General features: G+C 36.5%; 1 protein-coding gene across 3 annotated transcripts; it reads left to right on the forward strand.

Moving 5' to 3' along the window:
- The first annotated feature begins 48 nt into the window (after nt 1-48).
- On the forward strand, nt 49-27,595 carry DNAI3 (dynein axonemal intermediate chain 3). Of its 3 annotated transcripts, none has more exons than XM_033067454.1 (23): nt 49-104; nt 5,590-5,673; nt 5,922-5,960; nt 9,417-9,598; nt 10,143-10,247; nt 11,062-11,199; nt 12,701-12,900; nt 13,150-13,266; nt 13,942-14,126; nt 15,043-15,167; nt 15,271-15,360; nt 15,782-15,901; nt 17,270-17,398; nt 19,353-19,426; nt 20,824-20,971; nt 21,707-21,794; nt 22,473-22,603; nt 23,535-23,598; nt 23,961-24,091; nt 24,752-24,956; nt 25,324-25,415; nt 26,643-26,770; nt 27,355-27,595. In XM_033067454.1, the coding sequence occupies exons 2-23, from the start codon at nt 5,604-5,606 to the stop codon at nt 27,359-27,361; spliced, it is 2,568 nt and encodes an 855-aa protein (XP_032923345.1). In that variant the 5' UTR covers nt 49-104; nt 5,590-5,603; the 3' UTR covers nt 27,362-27,595. The 3 variants fall into 3 exon arrangements, with proteins under 3 accessions (XP_032923345.1, XP_032923347.1, XP_042635498.1); XM_033067456.1 differs by having other exon boundaries at nt 25,327-25,415; XM_042779564.1 differs by lacking the exon at nt 27,355-27,595 and having other exon boundaries at nt 26,643-27,329.
- Nucleotides 27,596-27,916: the final 321 nt, after the last annotated feature.

Consider the following 27,916-nt stretch of genomic DNA (forward strand, 5'->3'; position numbering starts at 1 on the left):
CGCTGATTGCTTGTCCGAGCCGTCAATCACAGCTGGGCCCGTCGCCACGACAACCGCTCGCCGCCGGGGACGCGCGGGGCCGGGCTGGGGCCGCAGCCGCGCAGGTAGGGGACAAAGGGCACGAAGGGGACCCACCGGGCTGTGGGCGCGGTGAAAGTGCCCGACCCGAGGGCACCCGGGCAGCGGCCGGCACGGCACAGCCGCTGGCGCGGAGCCCGGGACTGCCCCGTGCGGCCGAGCCGCCTCTGCCCGCGGGGCAGCGCCTTCCCGAGGGGCCGTGCCCAAGGCTGGCGGGGCTGGAGGCGAGAGCGGGGCTGCAAACACGGCCCAGCCCCGCCGCACCCCCGGGCTGCTGCAAACCCCCCGCAAATCCACACTGCCGTGCCGTGCCGTGCCGTGCCATGCCAATGCCATCCCCGGTCTCCACACGGGATCTTGTCCCAGCCACCCAACTCTCACACGTCGAAAATCAGATGATTATTTTTCTTACCTCTGCTTGAAGAAGCCTTATCTGATATAAATGTTTACAATATAGCCTTTCTGTTTCAAAATTCATGACAATGGAACATATGTAACTGTTTGGTTCCTGACAGACCATGTTATGACAACTCTTATATCATACTTAGTAACTTTTTAAGTACCAAGGAAACTGTAAGTCCATTTTAATAACCTAGACCAGCTGAACTGGCTCATACCAGAAGTTCCGTCCAGGCACGATAATAGCAAAGCCATATTTCCACTCTTAGCACCCTTTCATTCTTTTGGGTTTGTGGTTTAATTTTTATGGCCAGATGTATTACCGTTATTTTTAGTAGCCTTCAATTTTTCATCTGTCAGTTTGCCCTGTTATGTTCTGACACTGTGTACTTCTGGCAGCTGTCCCGTCCACAGGCAGTATATTCCATAATTCACACACTTATTGTGCAATGAAACACTTCTGCAGTCCTGTTGTTTGTCCCACATCCCGAAGCTCATGTGATGCCAGCTCGATCTCGTGTTAGGACCGTGAATCAGCATCTCCTCAGCACTTTCTCTGTGTCTCTTGTGATTTCACTGACTTAGATAATTTTTCAGGCTAAAAATAATCTTTGTTTATTCCCAGTTCAAAATATGTTCTATCTTCAGTCATCCTTGTTATACCTTTTTCAATTTTAATCTGTTTCTCTTTGAGTAAAAGAAAGGAGAAAATCAGAACAGTATTAACCAACATTCTAAAGTTTTCAATTTTGTTCTTTTATGGCTTTCTTACTAATTCTTAATTTTACACATATTGAACTTACCATCCCAGATACTGTAACTATACCTACTGGTGTCTATCAAATAAAAAATCAACACCAGGTTCAAGTAAGCCTGATTTAATAAAAAGTTGCAAGTGTGAAACCAGGTACATTCAAATTGAACCATTTATATACTGAAATTATTTGGCAGTTGCCAAAACTTCAGCTTTACTCCCTACTTACACATTGAAGTTGTGTCCAAATATGCATGAGGATTATTAATAAGTTTTAATAATTTTGTATTATTTGCTCTTTGTCTAGAGCAAAATAGAATAAATTAACGCCAACTTTGCATGTAATTTCTGGAGAGAGTAGTTTTCAAGATGGTATTTTTAACAAGTTCCTAAATGTTTACCAACCAAAATGTGATTTGTAGCTTGCTAGCAATTAGCACATGGTTTTGATCCTTTCCTTGTAGTGCTTTTGTAAAAAGGACACGCATCCAAATCTTCTGCCATTCCAAATTATAGTAAATTACAGTCCTAAAATAGCAATGCACACAAGCTTTACCTTAAATAATTCAATTAGGCAACTAATGAATCATTCTGTGGCCTCAAATCAGATGGCATCTTTTGTAAACTAATAGCTAATTAGTTTCTGCCTTTTGCAGTACCTAGCAACGTCACGGATTTGTACACAGCTGTAAATGTTTCAGTACATTAAATGATTAAGAGAACACTCTGATCTTATTTTTTCACTTAAGCCTAATGTTCAAAATATTAGAGCCATCTGTAAACAAACTAGGCTATAAAATGTCAAAGTTGTCAAATATTTACCCAGGTTTTAGCAATTACATAATGTAGCACTGTGTTCCACTGAAAAACTGCTGAAAAACTAGACTGAACATAATTAATGAAATCTAAATATTACTTACTTTACAATATCTATGACAGTTGATTTTCAAAAACTGTAATTTTATATAGATTTTGCCCTCTTAAAAATTTCAAATTGTGTTAATTTAAATGTTGTTTTCAGCCCTGTCTCAATCATAGAACCATGAATTTTTATAAACTTAATGGAAAGGTATAATACATTTGTGTGTGCCTTGACAAGCCCTTTTTAAATAAGCAATATAGAAATACCCCTCAGAGAATAGGAACTAACCATAAATTTAAAAATTAATAGTTTTGGTCACATTTTCAGACAGTCCACTAATATAGACTGGCTTTTTCATTGCTTTCTTGGTAGGATTTAGTATTTTCTATAAAAGTTTTGGGGAAAAAAAGCAAATCCCTGAACTAAGAGGTAGCTATTGAAAATAGCAGCTGTTAACTCACATATTGGGACTTTTGTTCTTTTATACTTTTGTGGAAGAGGTGAGGTGCAAAAGGCTGCTCTTCAATACATATTTGAAAGTTCTCGCTGTGTATGTTTCCTGAAGGGAGCACCTGGAGGCTGCCCTATTCCTGTGTAAAAACCAACTTTGAATACAGGCTGTGTAAATGGCTGTGGGCCTGGGTATGCTCCCAGAGAAGTTTCTGGAAGCTCTGCTTTCTCTGCAGGCCTTCCCTGTTTCCTGACCACTGACAATCATGTGGCCACAGGGTGATGGAGGGCCAGGGCGATACGCTGCTGGGGGTATTGTAAAAGAAGATAAATTGTTTGAATTTTCTATCTGCTTTGCAGCTGGGAGGTCCTGTGCATCCCAGAGGGAAGCACCAACAGTCCCACTGACTGCTCTATTCATCTGCAACCCTTAAGCAGGGACACTTTTTGTGTTAACAAATGCAAATGCATGCACCAGGCACTGACACCAGCTTCATCATCACGGTCCTTCTCTCTGCAGAGCTGCATCTACCTCTGTACCTCATCCTTTCAGTGAAGGAGGAGGAGCTGGTTACTGGGACACCATTTTCAAGAGTCTTAACTGTTTTCATAGGTCAAATATACTTGAAATCAGTTGAAAGGAAAGGGATGTTTTTATTTGGGAGTTGTTTCACTAAACATAGAATGTGACTTATGTCAGCCTTCTCAGTGTTTCTTCCATTCATGTGACTTATAGCTTAGGATACTCAGAGGAACTCACTCAAAATTTCCAAACTAGCTTTGTTGCAGTGCATAATTATGAAATGATGAAGTCAGACATTGTGACTGGAATATATATGAGATGGTTCATATTGTCCTTCAACTAATTTCTACAACAGCTACCCTCACCTCCTGTCCTGGAGGGCTGTCTCCCTTACACAGAGGCATAGAGCTTGGTTTCAAATTAGAATAGCCACAGAACCCATTTATAAAATGGGTTGCAATTTTTATATGTAAAGTATACAAGAAGATAGATAAGAAGCAGCTTTGCACAGCTTTCCTTTACAATAAGGAAAAATTAATCTCTTTTGACCATATGAATTGATATGCACTCTCAGTGAGGTGTTTCAGAACTATAAGCTAAGCATATTGTACAGGCTCCTTTGAAAGATTATACATATATATGAAAACAAAAAAATACGTATATATATATATATAAATATATGAAAATTTATTGACTGTTACACAGAACTATGTAACAGTGGTTCTACTCCTGTATTTTTACTACTGTAAAAAACACTGTGAGAATGAGGGCAAAAAAAATTCCCAACTTTCTCATTAGGTTCATTATATATGATTTGGGGCTGGGGGGTTAAAAACATCATCTCATGCACGGCAAAAGTTTCAGAATTCTGAAACATTAGTTTTCTTTGCATTGGTATCATTACTGCTTTTTTGAAGAAGCAGAGGATTAAATTGCTACCATTCTTCAGACAGATTAATGAAAGGGACTTGCATTTACCATAATCAAGAGAGATTAAACAAGAGAGATATACACCAACATGACATGGATGCAGCCTGTTACCTGTGAGCTGCAAGATCCAGTATGATACAGAAAAGAGTCTGAGGATTTATAGAGCATATTTTTCTACTTTGATTGGAGTGAAAAAAGCATAACTGTAATAATAGACTCTTCTCACATTAAAGCCAACACTGAAATTTACCTTGAGTTCATGGGAGGCCAGCATGTATCCCAAACATTGGCTATTCCATCAGGCTATAATCCATGACCTATATCTTGCCATCAGTGCCCATCTTCATACTAAAATTTAGATCAGAAGCCAAGATTATATATGCTTCTGGAGTTTTTGGGAACTGTGCTACAGTAAAACACTGTTTCTCAGTCTGGTTATGCCGCTGAAATTGCAAATACACAGACCACAGCATGTTTGTTTTTGCACTCACTGTTTTTAGGCTGTTCATAAGGAAACCCTCAGGATAGAACATTTATTTTACTAACTCACCTTTTCACCTTAGGTATCTTGACAGTAAATATGCAGTTCACATGCATAGGCAGATGGGCTGTAGCTCCTGTAAGAGATCATCAGAAATGATTATGTCAGGCCAGTGTTCTTGACGGTGCCATCTCTCTGTGTCCTATCTGCATCTACTTTCCTCTTGTTAGTAGTAAAATTGTAATATACCCAAATACTGTAGGTGCTCTGTAGGCACTTAAAAAATAATCTTCTTCCAGTCAGTTTGCAGTCTTTAAAAGTTTGAACATGGAAGAGGAGGACACAAATAAAGTGAGAGCCCCATTGGAACGCCTCTGACTCTTCAATATTAACATCAAACAGCTTTAACACTTTAAGAGAATTTGGGCCATCCTGATTCAGTTGTTCCCTCAGCGGCTATGTGAGCACCTCCCGCATGATGGTGCTGTCCAGCCTGAGCAGCAGGCAGGCTGAACTGCATTTCTTCTTCCCAGGGAACTGAGTCATTCCTGCACTACTGTTCTAATCCTTTCTCCAGATATTGGCATGAAGGAGAGCAAATGAAACAGGAGTAGCCTTCTATACAATATAATATAATCTCCTGCTGTATGGTTGCTACATTTAATTAGGCAATCCTCCCCAAGTTTGTCCTTCACAGAGCTACACTGAAAAATAAACTGGAAATAGAAATGCTTTGAGCAGCTGAGTAATGATTTACACTTAAAAACATTGAGACAAACATTTATAACTGGTGACTTTTCACCCATGCTCTTCCCACTTTACCTCAGATCCTTAGCTTTCAGTAAAGGAAACCTCTATCCTAATTTAACCTGTCACTATTTTGGACAATCAATGGTCACTTTTAGACACCCTGGACAAAAATAGTTTTTCTAACTATTACACTTGATATGAAAATACAGCATATGATTTAAAACTATGAAACATACCTTTAGCTGCATATGAAAATATTACTATAATGATAAGCTACATAAACTCATGGACCAAATTTTCCCTCATACATGGTGCATTCTCTTGTCTATTTAAAATTATTGATGATACGTATCTTTCTCCAGAGAAATCTGAAAAAATGGCAAAAAGTGTCAAATCCAGCAAGACCACCTCGAAAAGATCAAAATCACCGGCAAAGAAAAAAAAAGGTAAAACAAAGCTAAGGAATCATGAAAAGGAAAAGGAATGCAGCTTGGTATGTAAAGTACAGCAACAATGAAACAAGCAGCAGTCTGGGCTCACATGGGATATACCTTAATTATTTTGGCCTCATGCATTAAAAATCCATGAGATCAATTAGAATATGCTATTTTTTATAAATAGCTGAGAGAGGAATATTTACTCATTATAGTTCTGTAACCAACACTACTGATAATATCATGTCATTATATTTCAGGTAAAAAGGATGAAGTTGATCTTTCCATGGCCAGTATAGGTAAGTGCTATGATGGCTGACCTTTAAAGTAGTAGTTCTGGAATACTCAAAGCATTTTGAAGCTTCAGTGTTACTAGTGCAGGGAATAAAAAGAAAATATTGGAAAAAAATAATGGGAAAAATTAGAAACTATTCAGAAATGCAGCTATCACAGTGATTACAGTGGCTCTCTGAGTAGCAGTGCAGTAAGAAACAGGTATGGGTTTGTAGAAGAGGTTTTTTTCTTGTTTTTGAGAGGAGTTGGGATAAGGAGAAAAAAAAAGCATCATAACACAATTATAGGGTGCAAAATCTTTGCATTTAGAAATAGTTAAGCAATTGAAAGAAAAACATGTTTGTGTTTTTTAATAATTCATTAATCTTTGATCTTTGTCAAACCATTATTAAATTTCATGAAAACATTATTTTAGCATATCACTTGTGGTTTTTAATCATAGATACTAAAAGGTACCCTCTTAGAAACATAGACATCAAATAGCTTTTTTTTTTTGTAGGGGAAAAATATTAACCATTTAAAAGTCACAAGTAAAGTTCTGCTTTAAGCAAGGCCATAGTTAAAAGTATGTAATTTTCCAAATTTAAATATATTATTTTTTCTTTGACAGCAAATTATTTCCAATTATTGGCTATTTTTCACATTTCTGGTTGTATTTTTCTTCTGACCTGATTTGTGCAATTATTCTTCAGATACAACTTAAATTTATATGAAAGTAAAATTTGTCTATGGTTTACAGGAGCAGTCCAAAGGGTTATTTAAGCTGTAACAATACAGCTTTTATTGTTATAAGCTAAAACAGTGTGGCAAACAAGGAACACACAAACTAGGTGATTATAAAAGAAACTGTAAATCACTTGTCTTCCTCCATAGTCCTATGAGCACTGGCTGAAAATTGTTCTCTGGTTAGCATCACCAAAATGGCTAAGCTGCAGTTAACAAAAATGTATGAAAAGTGATCCCTCAGATGATTTAAGTGGTACTTTAAAAATGTATTTTCATTGCTCAGGAGATAGTTAGTAAGAGAGAATTGTACCTCCACCTACTGGCAAATAAGGTTAGAGCTCTAACAGCTAAACTACTGCTAGGAACCTGTTGCTGAAAGCAGGAAAATAACACTGCTGTAAGCAAACACTGCCTGTGCAAGATTTAAACTCCATGCATGCACTCCTTAGGCCTGCAAGTGTTCTTTACTTCTTCCTTGGAGTTTCTTGGTCTTTTGTGAAGTTCTCATAGCACTAAGAGCTGCTGACTGTTACAAATGATACAGGTACAATTTACTAATAGAAAAACAATGTGAAGCCTATGATCAGATGTCACACACTTTTTCCTGGACAAAGAACATTCAATGAAAATGTTTATAATGTAAAAAATCCAGTATCAGCTCCTTATAATATAGATTCTGTTTAAAAACATATTCTGTAATAGAGAATTGCAGTTCTTTAGACTGAAAGGTGTAATTTTAATTCTGATCATTACTCTGTTTTTAACTCAGTCTTATAGTAATAGAGCATTGAAAAAAATGCACTTAGAGTATCTGTCTTACTCTGTTTCCTTTCATAGTGATGTCCATTGTGATCTTGCTTAACTTTAATGCATGCTTGTATTATTTCATTTGGCAATGAAACCTAGACCTCTTTAAAAGGATTTTTTTCAGCATTAGCATTTGTGTACAAGGCTGTGTACATGATTCAGCATTTAAGAAACAGTAACATAAAAGCTTTTTGTTACAAACCATAATGTCTAAAACAACCATTACTGCTGGCTGGGTTTTTTGAGGTCTGGTGTTAGCAACAGTGAGTTTAGACCAGATGACTTGGAGGTCTCTTCCAATCAACATCCCTATTATTTTTTATTTTTTGGAAGCATTCACACAGAAATCCTAGAAATCTCCAAGATATCAAAAAAGGAAAATCATGCAGTATTGATTACAGCTTGTGATGAAACCGAACTAATGGCCAGTGCATGCTGAAAACACATTGTATGTGCTATGAAACAAGTGGACACTAAGTAATCCATACTTGGATCAGTGTAGCATGCACCAGAAACATCAGGCATGCCATTAATTTTGGTGATGACTATGGCAGAGCAGATGCAGTGGAGTAGCAGCACTGGAAGATTTTAAAGGATAAATGTCAGATTCATCAAACATAATGTATTATGTGATAGGATTATGCAGAGATTAAGGAGGATTTATCAGTTTTTTAGTCCTTGTTGGCTTAGATTAGAGATGATTCAAAACGTGCTGACACAGCTGGTAACAATCATTTGAGGTATGTCAACTTCCCTTCAAGGCATGCACAAAGAGAAAACCCCTCAGGTGCTGGGAATTAAGATAAAATACTAAGGAACTTAAACTAAGAAAATAGCGTCAAAGATAGAAAGTATCAGCTATTATCACAACAACCAGCACATTTCAGTACAGAAAAACAGTACACAGTGTACAAGTCCCTAAGGCTTTAGGTTCCAGTTCACCAAAAAGATGAACATCTGCTAATCTTCTCAGGGCAAAAATGTGGTGGCCTTCATGAGGAATGCTCTTACTAGGGCAGGTGAGACAGAGCATGGGACTGCTAGCAGGGCAGTATAGCAAAGGAGGAGTCTCAGGGGCAGGGTTACACTAGCTGGGCCTAGAGTGGTGTTAGCCACTTAGAGCTGCAATGCAAGCTGGAGGCAGAACGTGTAACATGAGAAAGACCAGCATGACATACATTGTCTTACTCACATACAGCTGGCACACACAATAAAATGTATGTTATCCTCAGACTGAGTGTTTGCAAAGCACAGCTGACATGTCACAGCTGCATCCAACCTCCCCAAAAAACAATGAAAATATCCGTGCTAGCACAAGGATAAGGAATATCTTGTCTGAGTTAACATGAATGAACCTGACAGAGATCGTGTGTGTACAAAACAGCAGCTATATATTCTCCAATAAAGCTGAAAAGAAATATCTGACTTTAATCTCAGTGAGCTAGCTTTAGTCTCATTTGATTAGTGAGAAATATTCTCTACTGCACTCTGAATTCAATAGGAACAAGATGAAAGTCTGAAATCAGAAAAGCATCCTTATTTGGGAAAAGCCTCACCTATATTATTAAACTTTGGCTTAATATGGTGCTGCTCTACAAGGAAATACAGAGTATTTACTCAAAGGCTTTCTTAAGTCTGAACCAATATTTTGCCCTTAATATATTAAAAGCAATCCATTAAACATTTTTCTCTAAAGTTGTTTATAACCTGTTGATCAAGAAGAAAAAAAGCAAAATGTTGGGTAGAGTATTTTCAAATATTAATTAAGTAAATGATAATTTGTATTTTGTTCCTTCCAAAATACCAAAAACAAAGCTGAGAGATTCAAAGGCATTATGCTAGAAACAGTAAAGACAGAGCTATCAAAGTATACCTGATTGTTTAAACAACACTTAGAAGTTATCACACAATTTTGCTCTTTTTCATAGGCCACCCAGACATCTTTCCTTTGCTTTTGACTGCAAAGACCCAAGAAATTTTTAATTGCCGACCTGATGAAGATGTCACAGAAGAAAATTGTTTCAAGTGTATTAAAAAAGTGGACATAATTAAAGACCTGAAAAAAAGAGCTAAAACTTCTGATTTCTACCCTCTCAAAAAAGTTATCCTGGTATGTAGCATATTTCATTCTCCCTTTAAGACTTATGCTCGCAGAGTGTCTGTTCTTTTGAAGAATGGGTCAGCTCTTGTTTGACTCTGTGAAAACACACTGACCCTGTAATATATGAGCACTAGAGGTCGTGGACCATTGTTGACTCAAAGGTTCTCATGGCTTGCCATGCCTTTTTTTTTTTTTCTAACTTCAGATTGAAAATATGCTAAAAGTAACATAAATACTCTTAGCTTTGATTCTGTGAATTGACAGAACTTCACATATTTGGCTACCCTTAATTCATGGCCTATTTATTGAGAATCATTAAAACAGTATATTTTCTGTTTACTTGTCTGTATGAAAGATTAGTTTTGTCCCAGACTTATTTTTATTACAAAATAAACCCCATCTCTTCCTTTCAATTAGCACATGAAATTTTCTGTTAAGAATACTAAATTAACTGAAGATACTAAATTAGTGATAGCTTTTTCAGTCACAACCTCATGTTTGTTTTGAGTATTATTTGGTTTCAGTTTTCCACTAATTTTTTTTATTAAAATAGGAATATCCAGGGGAAGAACTCCTGGTAGTTTTTGATCCAAATCTCCAGTATGGACAGAACTTTTACATTGTTGCTTCTGAAGAAGCCAAGGAAAACTTTCTAAAGGTAAAACCCAAGTATACCACAGCATTGTTCTATCTATGAACATTTCAGAATCTACTCTCAAACAAAGATGTCAGGAATGGTATTGTTAAGCACCCAATATTACTCTAATGTTTAAGCTGATCATGGAAAAATATGTGTATCACTGAAAAAATATATTTTATACTGAGAAGAGCTAAATTAAATTTTTGTATTTTACTTCAGAGGACCAGTATAACCCCCACTGCTGCATTTTTATCATAAGCATTAATTTTCTCTGCCAATACCCAAAATAACAGACCATAAAAACATTGAGAATTTTCAAAGAAGTATTACACTTATTTTTCATAATATCTATTAATATATTCTTCAAATCACAAAAATGTTCTCGAGTTCTAAATAGCTCTAGGTAAATAGAACTTGTACACTGCACTGTAGGAGAATGTTTATAGAAAGATTCTATAATTTTTCAGTATGAGTTTGCCATCTAGCATCAGGGAATCAGGAGAAGCAACAATTAGTAAAAGTAAAATGCAGTTCCAGGCCAGAGGGCCTAATGGAAAAAAATTACTGTAAATTATTTGTATATAAAATGATTTGCTTTCAAGACAACAGTCTCTCTTTAGTAGTTAAATATTAAATATTATTGGAAAATTCTAATGTACAAATGAACAGGACCTAAGCCAGCCCTACCCAGGGGCACAGTATACCCAGACCCACTGCACTGAGACAAAAGTAGAATGTGTGATGAAGACTGAAAACTGTGTTTCTAGTCAATACTTACATTTCAATAACAATGTTTTTTTAAAGTACAATTTCTCACTGTTTGATATCACAGTCATTAGCAGCTGTGGAAGAAAGAGAAGAAACAGAAGAAGAAAATATAGAAGAAACTCTGGAAGTTCACAAACCTTGGATTTCCCTTGGCAGTGAAAAGGAAGTTGAAGAAGAATCTCTTAAAGAAAGGGATACAAAGGTCAGAATCAACACATGTTAGTCAACCAAATAAATATAAACCCCCTATGTTTAAGTTCCTGTTTAAAAAAAAAAGTCAGAAAACTGGAAGCTGCAATCCCAGTTTTTCTTGAGGTCTTTCAAGAAAACTAACAGAGAGAAATAGAGAAATAGCTAAACTTTTAATAAAAGCTGAAAGTGCTGCAGAAACTTTTATTTTGAACTATGCTCTCTTTAAGTCTTACAAATAAGACGTGTCACTGCATTGGACATAACTACTTTTTAAGGTGTAAGTTCAAAAGTCCTGATGATCTTTGGTCACTGGCACCTCTGCCACTTTTTGCTCAATTTACCAAATGTCCAGCTGACAATCAGAGTCATTCCTCTGTTTCCATGAAGCTCAGTGAACTGTTCTAGTATACGGATGGCATTTAAGTAGCATGTGACACTTTTAAAACATCTACAGGTATTACAAGCTGACTTTACAAAAGGAGATACTTGATTAATTACATCTACATCTGATTAGTTACATCTACAGATTGTATATATATAGAGAGAGAGAGAGGGAGAGAAAATTTCATGTCCAAAAACTAGATCCATTCACAGCTGTCACCTAACTTGTGATGTGTGGGGCATTTCCAAGCATCTAACTGTCCATGAATGATTCTTACTCAGTACCTAAGTCCCTCTTCAGGGAAGACTGGCTAAGCTTTGGTAATTCTCAGCAATTGGGCATCTTGCTTACACCTAACAAGATGCCTGTTCTAAAGCTGTTTCACAGTCATTCAATTTAACACATTCACAGTCCAGGTATTCTGTATTCTGCATTGTTGCCAAGGTCCACTCAAAAGCATTTTTAGCCTACTTTCCTTTCCAGTTCTGTGGGAGGTGCTGTGAAAAAGTACCTGGATATGAATCCAAGACAAAGAATACCTGTCTACTGCCTGAAATCAAGTGCCTACTTCTCTTTGTGGGCAGAAGTCAAGACATGTCCCTTCATCCTCCCTAGTTCTCAACACAAGGAAACTCCTCCTAACTTTTTTTTGCATCTTCTTCAGAATACTTTTCTCACCCTAGGCACTGCAAGGGAAGTTGAAATACCTCACCTAAAGCTGAGAATTCCACCAAGAGGGAAGAGCTAAACAATTAGGTCTTGGAAGCCTAATTCAGTATTACATAAGACTTCCTGCAAATCAATCCTCTAATTAAATTTGCAGTTTTAATATATGTAATTATTTTGATTGCAATTCTTTTTGATTGATGCAATGTAATTCTTTTGTCCTGCTAGCAGTAATCCAAAAATGCTACAACTTCTTGTTTTACAAATACAAACTTGTCTTCTATTACATATGTTGTTTATTTATAAGAGCACTTCAGAATTTAAAAATGCAGAAATATGAGTAACCTCAACACAGAAATCATTAATAGAACTAATTATACAAGTATATGAATGCAGTCATTTTAAAGAATGAACTTTCCAAAAGCTTTCTTTTCTGCTGGCCATGGAAATGCATCTTTTCCAGATTAAGTACAAGATGTCTCGAGCTCGCAGGAAGTTTGGTGCACCGATTACATTTACTGACAAGAATGCTTCAGATGACAAAGACAGCTATGCTGAATGCACAGCCTATGAAGATGACACTTTCAGTATTAAAATGCTTGAAAGGGATGTGGGGGTGCAAATGGTTCCAAAACTAAGAGAAACTAGTACTCAGACAAAATGGTAAGTAAGAGAAAACTTTTATCAGCTTATTTAGGATATGCACTGTTTCTTATATCAACTAAAATTCTAGAGTTACTCAGTTACAAACTGATTATAATAGAACAAAATTGGATGCTCTGTTTGCATCTTTTTTCTTAAATATTTTCTAAAAAGTTTATAGAAAAACTATGTTTAAGTTTTACACATACATAGGTTTATGTCTTTGAAATGTTTTCGATACTTACATTCAAATTTATTCCAATTGGGTAGGACCTATCCAAAAAATGCATCCACGCAGTATTGTCCTAGGCAGTTGTCAAATGAAGCAAAAGCAGAGAGTCTGTCATCTGAGAGGCTGAAAGAATTTCTTACAGCAGTACAGATAAGGTAAAACTATTGCAGCAATACATTTAAAGACTACCTGAAATAATACAGAATACAGGCAAGTACTCTTGTCTGAATGGATTATTGGTCTGATCAAATATGAATTTTATTTTTTATTTCTAGATATTATTTGTTAATATTATAATAAAAAAAGAAAAAAAACCCTTAATACTTGTTTCTATGAAAATAACCATGAAGTTTATGCTCTATAGACATGAATGTTGCTTTAAATAGATGTCAGAACTTCTGAAGTTGATAGTGATAGATCTGTCCAAAGAAACTGCAAAGCTGATCTTTCAAACACTGCCCACTCAAGCAGATGGTTGTGCAGTGAGCAGGGGTGCTGTCCTACCCATGATTATGCCCTTAGCCATGTCCCATCAAGTGGGACAAGTCCTACTTAATGACATTTTTTGCACAAAGAATTGGACAATTGCTCTGTACTTGGTCCACAAAGAGCTAAAGTTAAATTCTTGGTACAGTAGCTATTTCTGTTTAAACAGAAGAGTGTTTCCTTGCAGTGATACATCACTGAGGAATTTTTACTTGATTTTTTAACTAATGTGATCATTATTTTGTGAAAAACAGAAGCTACCTCTTTACAGAAATATTTTTAATTCTACTATTGAGTAGTCACGTCTGGATTATTAAGTGTTAACTGTTCTTTTCACAAAACAGAATGGAAATTGCATTGCAGCAAAATGAAATTATGAACGTTTTTTTTGATGACTGGAAGGCCCTAGCAGAAGACCAAGAAGAAGGCAAGCCAGATGTTTATCTTAAAGAATACCAATCATTTACAGACGAGCAGTATCTCAAGAACAGAACTATTAGCTGTGTTCGCTGGCATCCAACCATTTATGGTAATGAAATTACAGTACTGATTTGAGTCTTCAGTTAGGGGTATTATATGACAGCTATAAAATAGACATCTTTCATAAAATCACCAGCTTTCAAATTTAAAAAGAAATCCAAACTGATTTAGTATCCCTGTTCGAACTGCCAATTTGAAGCAAAATGAAAAGTGAGACAAATCCTTTGTAGAATTCATGTGGGCCATACAAAGTCCTTAACCCTAATGTCTAAGTGGAGATTATAGATAAGAGAAATTTCCCCCCATGAGGCTCATTTATGCAGGGTTGTTGTGCCAGACTCTTCAGATGACCCTGCATGCCACTATGCTTGTGCCCATGCCTGGCTCTCATAGCAGCCTCATACTGGCAAGGAATGTCACAGCCACACCAGGACAGGCTCTGCCGACTGCCAGGGAGCATCATAAGACATCTGAAATGTCAACTCCTGCTCCCTGCTGTGGAATATTGCCCTGCATGGCCAGACATAAAGGCACAATTAAGTTCTCTATAAATGCCCCAGCTCCCAGCATACTACTAGACAACACTGCAGCCTAGGTAAGAAAATGAATTGGGTTACAAGGCTTTGTTTTCATGATGGGTGGCCAGGATTGCATGCTCGTCACATAATTTCAGGTGCAGTATTACACCATTGAGGAGCACAAGCAAAAACAGAGGAGTTTTATCCTGATGCATAGGTTCTATGACTCATTTTAAAATAACCTAATGTTAAGTAACAAAAATAGTCTCCTCAAAGATGATCTGGAAAAAAAATATACGTGGTTGGTTTGTTTGGAGCTTCTTTCCTGCTTTGTGGATTTTTTTCACTGTATTCAGAACGTATAAATATAAGTTATTTAGAATAATTATCAATGTGTTGAAACTTGAATTGTCTGTTTTGAGAAAATTTATTTTCTCTTTTGATTAGGGATTATAGCACTGTCAGTAGGAGAGCAGCCTTCAGATGAAGAGCAAGTTAACCTTTCTAATAAATCATTGCTACACCAGTCAGTTATACTTCTCTGGAGTTTTTTTGACCCTCTCTGCCTCCAGGTATTTAATCAAGACTTTAAAATATGCCAAGTATTTAAATAACGTGAGAACAAACAAATGGTGTGACTGTATTTCTCAACTATCTTGTTTTTCTTCTCTCTAGTTGGTGTTGAAGGCTCCTGAAGACATTTACTGCTTTCAGTTCAGTCCAAGTAATCCAAATATGATTGCTGGTGGCTGTGTCGATGGACAGGTTTTTCGCTCTTTAAAAATAAAATTGCATATTTCTGTATTTTCTTCCAGTATAAAAATAAGGATGAAGAGATATACTCAACATCCATAGTAACACATAGAGGCAGAAGACAGATGTCAAAGAGTCTTGAAGCTCTGTCAAAGAGTCTTGAAGACTGAAGCTATGTCTGGTTATTCCACAGCTGAGCCAATACTGTACGATGTACTGATAAATAGGTCAAGTTGTAAAGACTTTTTTAGAGACAAATGTAACCTTTCTGCTGATTGCATCAGACTGAAGATAAAATACTTTAAAGACTTCATAAATTCTAGTGCAATGAGTGAATTTCTTCTTTTTCCCCAAACCTTCATGATTTGGAAAAAAAAGCATATTAATGCACATACACAAATACAATTTTTAATTTACTAATTTCTCATTATAGGTTGTACTGTGGGATATTTCTAAACATGAAACAAAGCTGCAAATTACAGTACCTGTTGCTGAAGAAACCATTGACTCATCAGAGGGTGAGCCAATAGCAGCAGCAGTAAGGGTGACTGAGGTAATTAATTCCAGGGCTGATGGTTGGAGAGTGGTGTACAGGGGTTCCCCAGCAGTGCACTGGCAGCACAGAACACCAACTGCATCCTGGGCTGCATCCAAAGCAGCATGGCCAGCAGGGCAAGGGAGGGAGTTCCACCCCTCTGTTCTGCTGAGATCCCACCCAGAGCACAGCATCCAACACAAGGAGGACATGGAACTGTTGGAGCAAGTCCAGAGAAGGGCCACATAGCACCTCCTCTACAAAGACAGGCTGAGAAAATTGGGGCTGTTCAGCCTGGGGAAGAGAAGGTTCCATGAAAGCCTCATGGCAACCTTCCAGTGTCTGAAGGTAATCTAGAGGGAAGCCACAGAAGGACCCTTGGTTTGCAACAGTAGTGACAGGACAGTGAGTAATGGGTAAAAATTAAAAATTTAGGTTAGATATTAGGAAGAAATTGTTTACTTTGTGAGGGTGATGAGACACTGGCACAGGTTGCCCGGGGAGGCTGTGGATGCCCCAACCCTGACAAATGTTCAAAGCCAGGTTGGATAAGGCCTTGAGCAACCTGTTCTAGTGGGAGGTGTTCCTGCCCATGGCTGGGGGCTGGGACTAGATAATCTTTAAGGTCCATTCCAACCCCTAAACATTCTATGATTCTATAAAATCAAGATGACAGCGGTTAACATGGTAAATTATTCTGTTATAAGTATATTGCAGTGTATCTGTATGTCTGTGGAGAAAAAACAGGTGGTTTCCTGACTCAAAAGAGAGGAATAGGTAATCTTTACAATGAGACACTAGAAAAGATAAGAAACCTGATGAGTTAATGAAACGGAACCATTATCTCAATTATCATGGTATAATTTCTACCTGATTAGTACAGCTTAACATGTTTACTGCATTTTGTGCAACTTATGTTTCAGTGAGTCTGTTCTTTAATGGGCACCAATATGCCCTCCACTCTTACCTCAAAAAGCCTTTCAAATACAGATATATTTTGTTACTGAATGCAGTACTGAAAGCATTCTAGATGTTTATGAACAGAGAAAAGGTAGCTTGGAAGATGAGAAGATGATTTCTGTGGAAAAAGATAATAAGGAAGATAAGCAGAAGAAATACCTAAGAGGAGAGGAGACATTAATGATGTCAGCATGTCTGCGGAGACATGCTGAATTTTTTTTAGAGCTTTATATCCAAAGGCCTGTTTTGATGCTTTCCCTTTTTTTCCCCCCAAATGGAAGACATTAGACCCCTAAAAGTTCTATAAACTGATCTGAAATATGTGAAAAATTGTTAACAGAATGCAAAATAATCTTTTATTGTTTAATAGATCTACTATTATATTTTGAAAACAAACTAAGGTATCTTTTTAAAAAACTTTTCTAGCCATTACGTATGCAAGTCCAGCAGATTAGCACAGAGGCACCTCTAGTGAGACACTGTGCAGCCTCTTCCCTACCATACAGTCACTCAAAGCCAGCAACAGATGTCCATTGGCTGCCATGTAACTCTGAGGTGAGTTTAAAAATTCACTTCTTTTTATTGCTTTTCTAATTTACTACCTCAGAAATCCTAATGCAAACTCAAGAGTCAATACGAAAGAGTTAATTATTTGTAGTCATTATTTCTCGCTGCATTTAGTAAATACTAATAATCTGGTGCCTCTTGTCCTGTTCATTGTGCTTTACAACTATGCTGTGCTCTCAGTCTGATATTAATCTCCTCATACTGGAAAATATTTCCTTAACTTTACAGAAAAGTATAATTCAAAATTTTAGTAAGCCTTCTGTATTTAAAATGTATTGAATTTCTACTGTGAGCAATCTAGCTTGTCACTAAGAATTCCAAGAAATAACTTCAATTACCTAAATATCTGGATACCCAAGAATGATATTATTGTAGTCACTTTAATTTTTCTAGATGCTGCCTGTGTACTCAAAATTTACATTTTCCATTATGGTTTTAAAGCTCCAAAGTACTTACAGTCGATGCACTGAAAGGATCCAACAGGAACACTGGGTGCTGATTTACTATCAAAGTATGGCAAATGGTGCTAAGTTAATTTGAAATGCAATTGTAGTCAAATGCAAAATAATGACAGTGGAAAACCAGACCAAGAAGAAGAAAACTGAAATCTTTAAAAGGTTTATGGAAATTATATATCAATAAATTTAAAAAATAAATCTAAGACTTCACAGATACTACAGTCCTTAGTGGCATTTCCAGAAAAGTGAGAAAAGGGGCACACATATATCATAAAATGTCAGCTGATACCACTGTTCATTATTATTTTATGCAGTAATAGTCATGGATACTAACTGGTACCAGATGTGAAGCATGAAGAAAGAGATTGCATAGCAGAACACTGTTGTGGTTTTTGTTGTTTGGGTGGGTTTTTTTTAGTCAAAGTTTAGGCTCAGAAGGCTGTTTTTGTGTTCATCTGGGATAACAGATACAGGAGACTCATGCTTAATAAATAACATTGACAGAAGAATCCCTTTGCCAGTATTTAGCAACATGTACTAGAACATACTTTTTGTTATATAAACATAGAATATGTCAGCTTTTGCATGACACAACAGTTTTTCTGGCACAGGTCCTAAAATCAGCAGTTTTATAATTACTGAAAAATTAGGGAAAAATTAGTGAACCTAATTCAGCTTTGTCTGGCTGCATTACTACCATTGTGATTCCAGGTAGACAAACTTGTGAATGAAAATTAGAGTAGGCCTAATTTCTCTTAGGAAAAAAAAAAAAATTAGCTGAAAATTTGCCACCTACTTGATAAGTACAGTTTTTGCCAAAATATGTTTACTTTTTATATACTGAAAGTTAGATTTGAATAGCCTATAGTCCCTTGTTACCCCTGACACCTTTTCTTTATTTTTCTGAGTAATTAAAATCAATTTGCTATAAAGCAATAGCTACTTGATAAATGATAAATAGTATAAAACCTGCAGAACCCCATATACTAAACTATTAATAACATTTGAAGGCACCACTACAATCCCACAGTGAGGTCCAGCCAAGTGATAATTTAAGAGAGACAACCCACGGTGTAAACTTGGCAGACACATCACTCCCACTACACTGAACTGTTGGAGATAAATTTCTTAATTACTGGCTCTTTGGTTAAGCTGTTAAACTGTAAAAGAAGTTACAAACATGGCAAATTAAAGAGGGCCTGACTTGCAGGGGTACCAGTAAGCATTTATCCTGCTAAGTTAATTTAGAATTTTAGGTGTGTAGCAGGGAAAACTGGTATCAGTTCCCTTGAAGCACATTTGTAAAATAGCTTGACTTAATAACTGCAAATTAGTAAGTCCTGATTTTCAAACCTTACCCAAGCAGAAACAGTGACTTAATTTCTAGTAGCCTGGTTCATGTATTGAAGTATTTATGTATCAGAGTGTGATTTTTGACTTTCATCATGTTCTTCCCCTTTAATAATGATTGCTGTTATTTTCAGGACAAGCAAAAGGGTGGCACTTCAGAACACAGAGATGAAAACAACCTGCAGCTTGTAACCTGCTCCCCTGATTGGTATATACAATATTTACTCCACAAGACATCTTGCAGTTTCCTTTGAAACACTTTATAAGGCATAATCCATTATTTAAATAGCACATTTCTGGATTCCTATCAGCATATCCTGAGTGGCTGAAATGCTGTATGCAGAAGACAAGCACTTTGCATTTTTGCCCAGTTAAACCCTTTACAGTAATGGCATTAAGAGCTCATTAACTGAAAACCCTTGCATATATATGTTTATATTCTGTGTGTACCCCCTTCAGAAGAGTGTTGATCACACATGTGTTTGCCAGCAAAGCCATATCTCCACACTTACATGTGTTTGTGTGACATCCACTAAAAGCTGTTAAAAGACTTTAAGGCCTATCTCTACAGAAATATTGCAAACTATATATAAATTTGGAGAGCTAGCTGGCAGAATTACTCTTTGTGAATCTCCTCTTTTGTGGACTGAATAGTCATGATAGTTACATTATTATTCTGTGTGAAAGACTAACAAGGGGGCAGAATGCAAAAAGTGGAAATAAATGTTTAGCTTTCATGATGTCAGAGGGCTTAATGCTTCAAGGCTGCATGGCTGGGCCCAGTCATGCATTTGTTAGTTACATCAAAGGGAGGGTCAGAGAGAGCAAAATTTTATAATGATGCTAAATTATTTTTCCTAATCAAATAACAGAGAAGACTTTGAAGAATTAAATGAGAAGTAAGATTGCAAATGCAGTTCTTAGTAAGTTTAATGCAATGTAATACACATAGAAGAAATTATTTTAACTACTCACCCACCAGGGCTCCAAACTGAAAGTATTTACCTGAGTTAAGAACAGCGAAGTCACTGTAATGTCATACTTGCAGAGCACAGGTCCCTGAGCAACTCCTGTTAGAAAAGGAAAAGATATCATCAATGAGGAAAGTTTCATAGGCTATATCAAACCTGTGAGTGATTGTCCAGACTAGAACAAAAGGAACAATCCGAGGGCTGAAGATTCCAGTGAGATGCCAGATATGAGTGGGGCCATTTGCCTTGAACAGAAGGAAATTAATTGGTACACACAAAAATTAGGACTGATCTTCAATTTGAGTTACTAAATAACCTGCTACAGCCTTCAGGAATTTCATCCAGGCAGTGCCAGTAAATTCACCCAATAACTGTCCATAAGCAAATTGTATGAATACTATCTAGCTGCTTTGGGATAATTAACTTATGAAAGGGTGAACAAAGAAATATATTTCATCATTTACAAAATAAGCAATTAATTATCTAGCTTTTGTCTGATTTTCAGAGTCTCTACTGTTATATAAGGCTTGAAGATAAAAGGTTAAAAAAAAATGAAGCTTTAAAATGTAAGGAAAATTGCATGTGGCTGCAAACCAAAACACTATACAATATACATTATACAATTATTTTGCAGCTCAATATTATTTTGGGATATTCCGTCTATGGAACATCGTGAAATTTTTTTATCTCAGAAAATAAAGGAAGAGAGAAGATCTCATATGTCCCCTGATGTTTCAGATACTGATGAGGATTTAAATCTCTCCTGGAAACCTCTCATAAAGGTAGTGTTCACAAATATAGAACACAGGGATCGAACTCAAGTGTTGATATGGCCAGAACTCCATAGGAACGTATTCTTTTGCTTTCCAACTCTATTTTTTTCCAACAAATTGTGACTTCTTTGTGATTTTCTTTCTGATTATGACCTTAAATATTTCAACATTCATTTGAAACTTGAATAAAATGCATTTTGAAAAGCTAATTCACGAGAAACAGCATGACTGCTTCTAAAAAACTGCAGTAGGCCCAAAAGTAGTTGTGTAACCTTTTGTCAACCTTTTCAGATGCTCTGCTGTCTATCTCAGTGAGTCCCACGTGGTGGAACATGATCATGGGCAGCAGAACCATAATTACTAGCAAACCGACATTCAGTCTCATGAAAGTGGTCATAGCAGTTTGTGAAAAAAAGTGAGGCTGAAAACAATGTTAGGTAAGAAAAAAGTTATAATTTTAGGCATGTTGATGTGTGCTGCTCAGAATACCTGCAGCTGACACAGTTTTTGAACGAGCATGACCACTGGAGCTGGGCTGTTCGGGCTTTTTTGCTAGAAAAAAAAAGCAAAATTCTTACAGGAAAAAAGGTTACAAAGAGCATTTTCTCCATGCTTGAATGTGAGGCAGCAAATACTGCTTGTGGAACATTACAAATTACACTGTTCCATTACATCACAGTCATTTAGACTTGTACCTCAAAGATCTGACAGAATGATTTAGCAAATTCACTTCTTTCTGAACAGATAAATCTGCGTGAAAGGGATAACAGCACAGAGTATGGTCCCACCAGAATTAATTTAAAGGAACTGCAGTATCGTTACAAACGCTCAGGTAATATTTTTATTACACCTTACATGGGGTGTAATAAGCTTTTAATAAGCTTGTATGTCAGTATATACATAATAAAAGCTGAGCAACAAAATACTGTATAGCTAAACATATCTGGAGAAAAAGATTTCTTAAGTATAGTGGTATTCAGTGTGTGAACTACATGTACTGACTACGAAGAGATGTACATGTAAAAATCCAAAGTGAGCAATTCCATATACACAGTGACTCTACCCAGTTTCACTTAAAAGCCCATGCAAATCCATCACCTAATCTCTTTATCCCTGAAACAATATGTCCTTTTCAGCCATTGCAGAAAACTATTTTTAGAAACATAATTCATTCCCTGGAGGAGAGATGTGAGCTCCTGCTTGTGGCAGCTGTGGGTGATGTGCAAGGGCAGCTCCCATGGAGACACTGATGCTGTGTAAAACTGGCAAAGAACAGGATGGTGCTACCCTAAGTATTGTCTGGGTACAAGAAGCACTGACTTCAGACCTGCAGCAATGGGGAGACCCCTCTAGGAAACAGTAAACCCACAGAACTGCTTTACTTGGCAGCCTTTTTTCCTATCTCTTCTTGAAATTCCCCTTATTCACAAATTACCTTTACAAGACAAAGCATTTGCTTGGTCTAATAAACTCCAGTGGATAACAAAAAGATGTAACTGTTGTTTCCCAGGGAAGGCAAAATCTCTGAGTGCAGTAAGAACACCCATCAAAGAGAGCCCATATACAGAGATGAGTACATACTCAAGCAAAAATCTGGAAGTGCTAGAGAATATATCCACAGATTTTTTTGCTGGAAATGAAGTAAGTGAAAATAATATATTAGTAATTAAAATGTTAATCCAAGATATTTGAAAGACTGAACATCTAAATAACAGAATTTTCACCAATGTATGGACTTGCATGTTTTCTTCAGGTGTAACTAAAAAGATATCTTTGAACATGCCACCTTTTAGTTCCACTTTAATACTTTTAGTTACATGCTTAAAAAATAATAAACCTCCAATATTGTACAGACTATGAACCCTTACTTCAAGGGCAGAATTAGAAGACATTTGCAAAAGATGTTGAGCTTAACCACCTGTTAGGAACTAAAGAGTATTTCCTTATTCCAGAACACATAAGATCAGTAATTTTTTTTAGTGTCTTTCCCTGGTCTTAAAAATGGAGAGCCAGACACATTTAAGGGCTAAGGGGTTTTTACTTCAGTATTTTTATAAAGATCCTTATGGTGCACCACTTTGCCAAGGTGGGATGCACCTCAATGCACACACATGATAGATCGTGTATACAATTTATAGACCTTAAAAATCAGCATATCTAACAAGGGTGCCCCAAGGGAGGCCTGGATGAATGGTGTGATATTCCCTCATCTGAGGAATTCCCCCCTGGATGGGCCAAAGCTTTAGTTTACAGGATATGCTCTAGAGAGGAACTTGGTTTCCCAAAATGGTGTGGGGTTTTCTGGCCTCTTACTGTGAGGACTTTTGGATGTTTGGTCTCCTGGCCTAACAGAATACTAGGACTATGCTAAGTTATTAGACTTAAGAAATGACAAGTATGCATGCTAAGAATAATGAGGATACATAAAAGGTATATAAAAGAAAAGGTAAAAAATCATCTTGGCATCAATGGTTATAATTAAGAAAAGTCCTAGCTGAAAACAAGTCACTTTGAAATAAGCCACCAAGCTCTAACTTTAGCATTTGCTCGATTTTTTTTTTTGGCATTACAGGATGGAGAAGTTGTTTATTCTAACTGGAAAATGAAAACTGATACTAATTCAGCAAAACCAGTTAGTAAGTTCAAGTTTCTCAATACCTGTTTAAGCCTTAATATATCACTAACTTTAAAATATTTGTGTCTGTACTCTGTCTTCTTCAGGTTCTTGCTCATAGCTCTAATAGTCTTTCTCACTGATAACACCTAGATTTAACAGTACACCCTCAGAAGTGCAAGCAATTTAGCTGGCATGACAAAATAGCACAAAGATATTGGCACAAATCATGGAAGTAACCAGATATGTAACAAATCCAATTCCTGTACCTTGTGAGCAAAAGAAAAAGAGGCTGCTATCTTCCAGGCCTGTGGTAGGTCCTGCACTCGTGTTTCTTGATCCCTAAGGCACTAGTAACAAGCAACTGCCTTTTTCCTCCATTAGGTCAGAAACACTCCCAGAAATACACTCTCCACACTGAAATGATCAACACTCTCCAGCAATCTCCATTTTTTAAAGACGTCTTTCTAAGCATTGGAGGCCAGAAGTTTGCCATTTGGAAAGAAGGAGTTACAGTAAGTTCCTTTAACACAGCTCTAACATTTGTGATAGGTACACAAGACAGGACTAGAACAGGCTCACAGACTGTATTTTCAGAAACTAGTAAGTCATGAAGCTTCATATCTTACAAACTAAACAGATATAAAAGAACCTTTCAATCTTCTTCACATCAGAAAACTATTTTAGATATAGCTTAATAAACTTGCCTTTTGCAGAAAAAGTGAAGTGACTTTCTTAAATTCCAACCTTGTAAAAAGCATAGCTTCACAACTATTCATTTTCCTGCTAGGGAAATGCATGCTGAACAAATCTGAAGAACTTGTATTTTTAGGACATGGTTTTTTCATCATGTGAAGACAAAGAAACATGAAGGTTTTTAAAGTTTGACTCATGCAGGAATTCAGGTTAGCTGCACCTGACAAAATCTCCAGACCACAGGTTTTTACAGCAGACAGACAGATTACCTGAAGAGACTGGAAGTGAGATACCAGGTTTTTTACTTCCCTACAATCCTTTTTATCTACAGCAGGTAGTAGGAGTTTTGCCATTGATATAACTTCTGTAATGGGACCATTTAAATTGTAAGCATTTTCCAAAGACAGGAGATCTGAAGTAGTGAATTGATAGTACTGTTTGATTTTCTGGTCTTTTATTTGTTTTCCAAAAAAATTAAGAATGGACCAATCCTTCAGTCAAGTTGCTCTGCTGGAAGATACACTGCAGGACAATGGTCCTTAACAAGACCAGGAGTTTTCTTCATTGGCAGAGACAATGGAAATATAGATATTTGGGACTTACTGAAGAAAACTCATGAGCCATCCCATTTCCAGAACATCTCCAAATCAATCATCACTTTCATCAGCCCCTCCAGTGCCTCAGGTATGTGAACGGTAATTGAACATTATAGTGCTACCCTGTTTGCAAAACAGGTACACAAATCTTATTACAAGTGATCTTATGTAAGTACATGCTTCCACAAATGTACATACAAAAATGAATACATCAGTTCTAAGTGTACTACCATGTACTACTAAAATATTTCATTTTTTAAAAATCCATTAAAATAAACTTTAAAGGCATTAATAAAATAACAGAGCAATAAGGTTGCTTTTTTGCAGCAGTGAACAATAAACTAAAACAACCAAAAAAAAAAAAGAACCCTCTGTAGCTTGTCTTTGGGTGGAGGGTCACATTGCTGTTGGAATTTGGATTGTTTATATGGTTTTTTTGGTCAAATATCTTTCAGCAGAGCAGCATTTTCTGGCTGTTTCTGACAATCTTGGAGTTCTGCATATTTTGGAAATCTGTCAAGGTCTATGTCACCCTTTGAGTAATGAGGTTAGTAAGAATTTTTATTAAATTTCTTTGACACTTTATCCTGAAAACTCCAACAAAGAAACAAGTCTCCCTAGATAAAAATGCCTTCAAATAATGGCAATTAATTTGAAATCGGTATAGCCATATTCTTCAAAGATCACCTGTAGCCAAGCTGGCTTTGTACAGAGCTTAGATAAGAGTCAGCTAAAGGAAATCTAGTGACAGTTGGCAGAATTCCACTGCTCCAACATGGCTACATGGAAACACAATTAAGAGGTCAGTGATTTTTGCCACATCCATAAAATTACACCTTTCATGCAGTAAAACTATGTTTTAGAGTGCATAGTAATGTGTATATACTGGATTCCTTTTTTTTACACCTCCTTGTCCACATTTGTGTTAATTTTTTCCTTTAAATTTCATAATTCAATTTACATGTCTTCATATCTGATTCTAGTTCAGTGAAAGCACATTTTGAAAACTGTTACTAACATTCCCACTCATTCACGCTCTTGAAATAAGAACTGTATGTACCAAAAGGCCAGGGGAACAATGCAAGCAGTTTTAATTTCTCTTTTTTTCTACATAGTTTTCAGTTTTTCTTTTCCTCCACCTCCCAGCCAAAGATTAAGCCAGTGTGTCAGTCTGGCAGTCTTGCCTGCTGCCAAGTCTGTTACTCTAACATCACAAATTCATCTTCCCATTTATTGTAGTTTTATGTTTATGTAGGCATTTAGTTTATAAACATCCCATAAAGGTTTGCCATGCACAGAGCTGCAGTGGGTAGCAATAAAACATCACATCAGCAGCTTCATTTTAGTAAAAATTACTTTTCCAAAGCAACTGAGCTGAGTGATATGAGGGAAGAATTGCTTCTGCACAGATTACCTGTGGTTTGGAACTAAACTCTTTAGGGTACAGAATTATCAACCAAGGGACAGTCACTAATATTTAGATTATGTTCATTGTAACTGAAGTATTCACTGAAAAATACTAGGATGTTGAAGGGACTAATAAAAACTGAAACACAGAATCCCAGATAAAATAAATGCATAATGTACTACCAGAGTATGGTAGTTTATGGTTTCTTTATGCCTGAAGTTGGTCACATCTTTTTTACTACAAACTACTGAGATAAATAGAGATATTTATATTTCCAGTTTAGATAAAATATCAATACATTCAGATCATCAGCAAGAAGTCTGTGTCTGAGCATGTAATGACCCTTGTTTGTCACTGTGTTTACAGCATGCCAACGTACTCGATTACTTCAAAAGAGAAATCAAATATCTGAAGTACTGCGAACAGGAGTTTAAAGACTATCAAAAGTTTCAAGCCAAAACAGAATTGAAATCGAACTGGAGACAGAGAAAACAGTATGTTATACTAGTAATTAAGAAAATTTTCTATGTTTCTTTGTGTCTTTAAAATGTACCTGTATTGCTAGACAGAATTTTCCACAGCATTCTCAAAAAATCAAGATGGACATAATCAGAATTGTTTAGCAGCTTTTTATTTCATATTTACAGTTCTTAAGAATGGAAAAGATTATCCTAATTCATGTGGTGCATTTCTTGGTCAAATGAACTCCCTGAAAGAGCTTTAGAACCTATGGACATTTAACTACTATAAATTTGCTTTTCATTTTACACCAGTTGCTTGTTCAAAAAGTTACATTTTGTCAACTTCCCTATAAATGTTGATCCTTCAAGCAAGGATGGATTCCAGCCTTCCATTCTTTACTCACATAAGAATTTTGCCTATCCATTCTTTGGTAAATGGTTTAATAATACTAAATAACTAAACTGCCATTTCTTTGGTTGATTGATGTAGCCCATGGTGATGCCTACTTTCATTAATTTGTGACAGCACTGACACAACCCACTGGAAAGCAATGGGATCACATACAGATTTCAAAGCTTAACAGTGCATTTTTGTCTGGTATGTTTTTTTCTTTCAGCATATGACTACAGAAAACTGCAGAAGAGATAGATGGAGGATCAAGAAAATGCACATTATACTGTGTTTCTGGAGCTGGAGAAGCAGGTAGTTGTGGATTTAGAGAGAAGACAGAAGGAAGAAATACTTTCCTCATTGGATTATTAGAGTCTATTATCACCTTTAGAACCAGAAGCTACTTATTGAAAGACCTGTATTTCAGCAGAACAGTTTAGATTTGGAAATAAAGAATCTTGCAGCAAGAGGTTATTGTTTCATTAGCCTTATCTATTTCTTTGTTCACAGTGTGGTTAAAGAACAGTTGATTTGGACCCAGTTTCCACACTATTTTGCCTTAATACAGTTATAATGAATATTCTCTTTAAAGAATAGTTTTTAAGGCTCTGTCAGGACTCTGAACCACTTTTACTTGCTATCATCAGTTTACAAACTTATTGTTACTTAATCCTGGCAAGTGCTTGCAAACAGGAAACCAAGTCCACTAAAATATATTCTTCCCTCAAAGAAATCAGTATTATTTAGGACAAACAGCTTTTAGTAAGCTCACTGTAGCTGTGCATTTC

Source organism: Catharus ustulatus, chromosome 9 (genome assembly GCF_009819885.2).
Source record: "Catharus ustulatus isolate bCatUst1 chromosome 9, bCatUst1.pri.v2, whole genome shotgun sequence".
Lineage (NCBI taxonomy): Eukaryota > Metazoa > Chordata > Aves > Passeriformes > Turdidae > Catharus > Catharus ustulatus.

Bases quoted from the DNA above. Each gene is read 5' to 3' on its own strand.
- DNAI3 (XM_042779564.1), top strand. From the start codon at position 5,604: ATGGCAAAAAGTGTCAAATCCAGCAAGACCACCTCGAAAAGATCAAAA. The intron at 15,361-15,781 runs GTTTTTCGCTCT...TTCTCATTATAG, and splicing joins GTGGCTGTGTCGATGGACAG to GTTGTACTGTGGGATATTTC. The intron at 19,427-20,823 runs GTATATACAATA...ATTATTTTGCAG, and splicing joins GTAACCTGCTCCCCTGATTG to CTCAATATTATTTTGGGATA.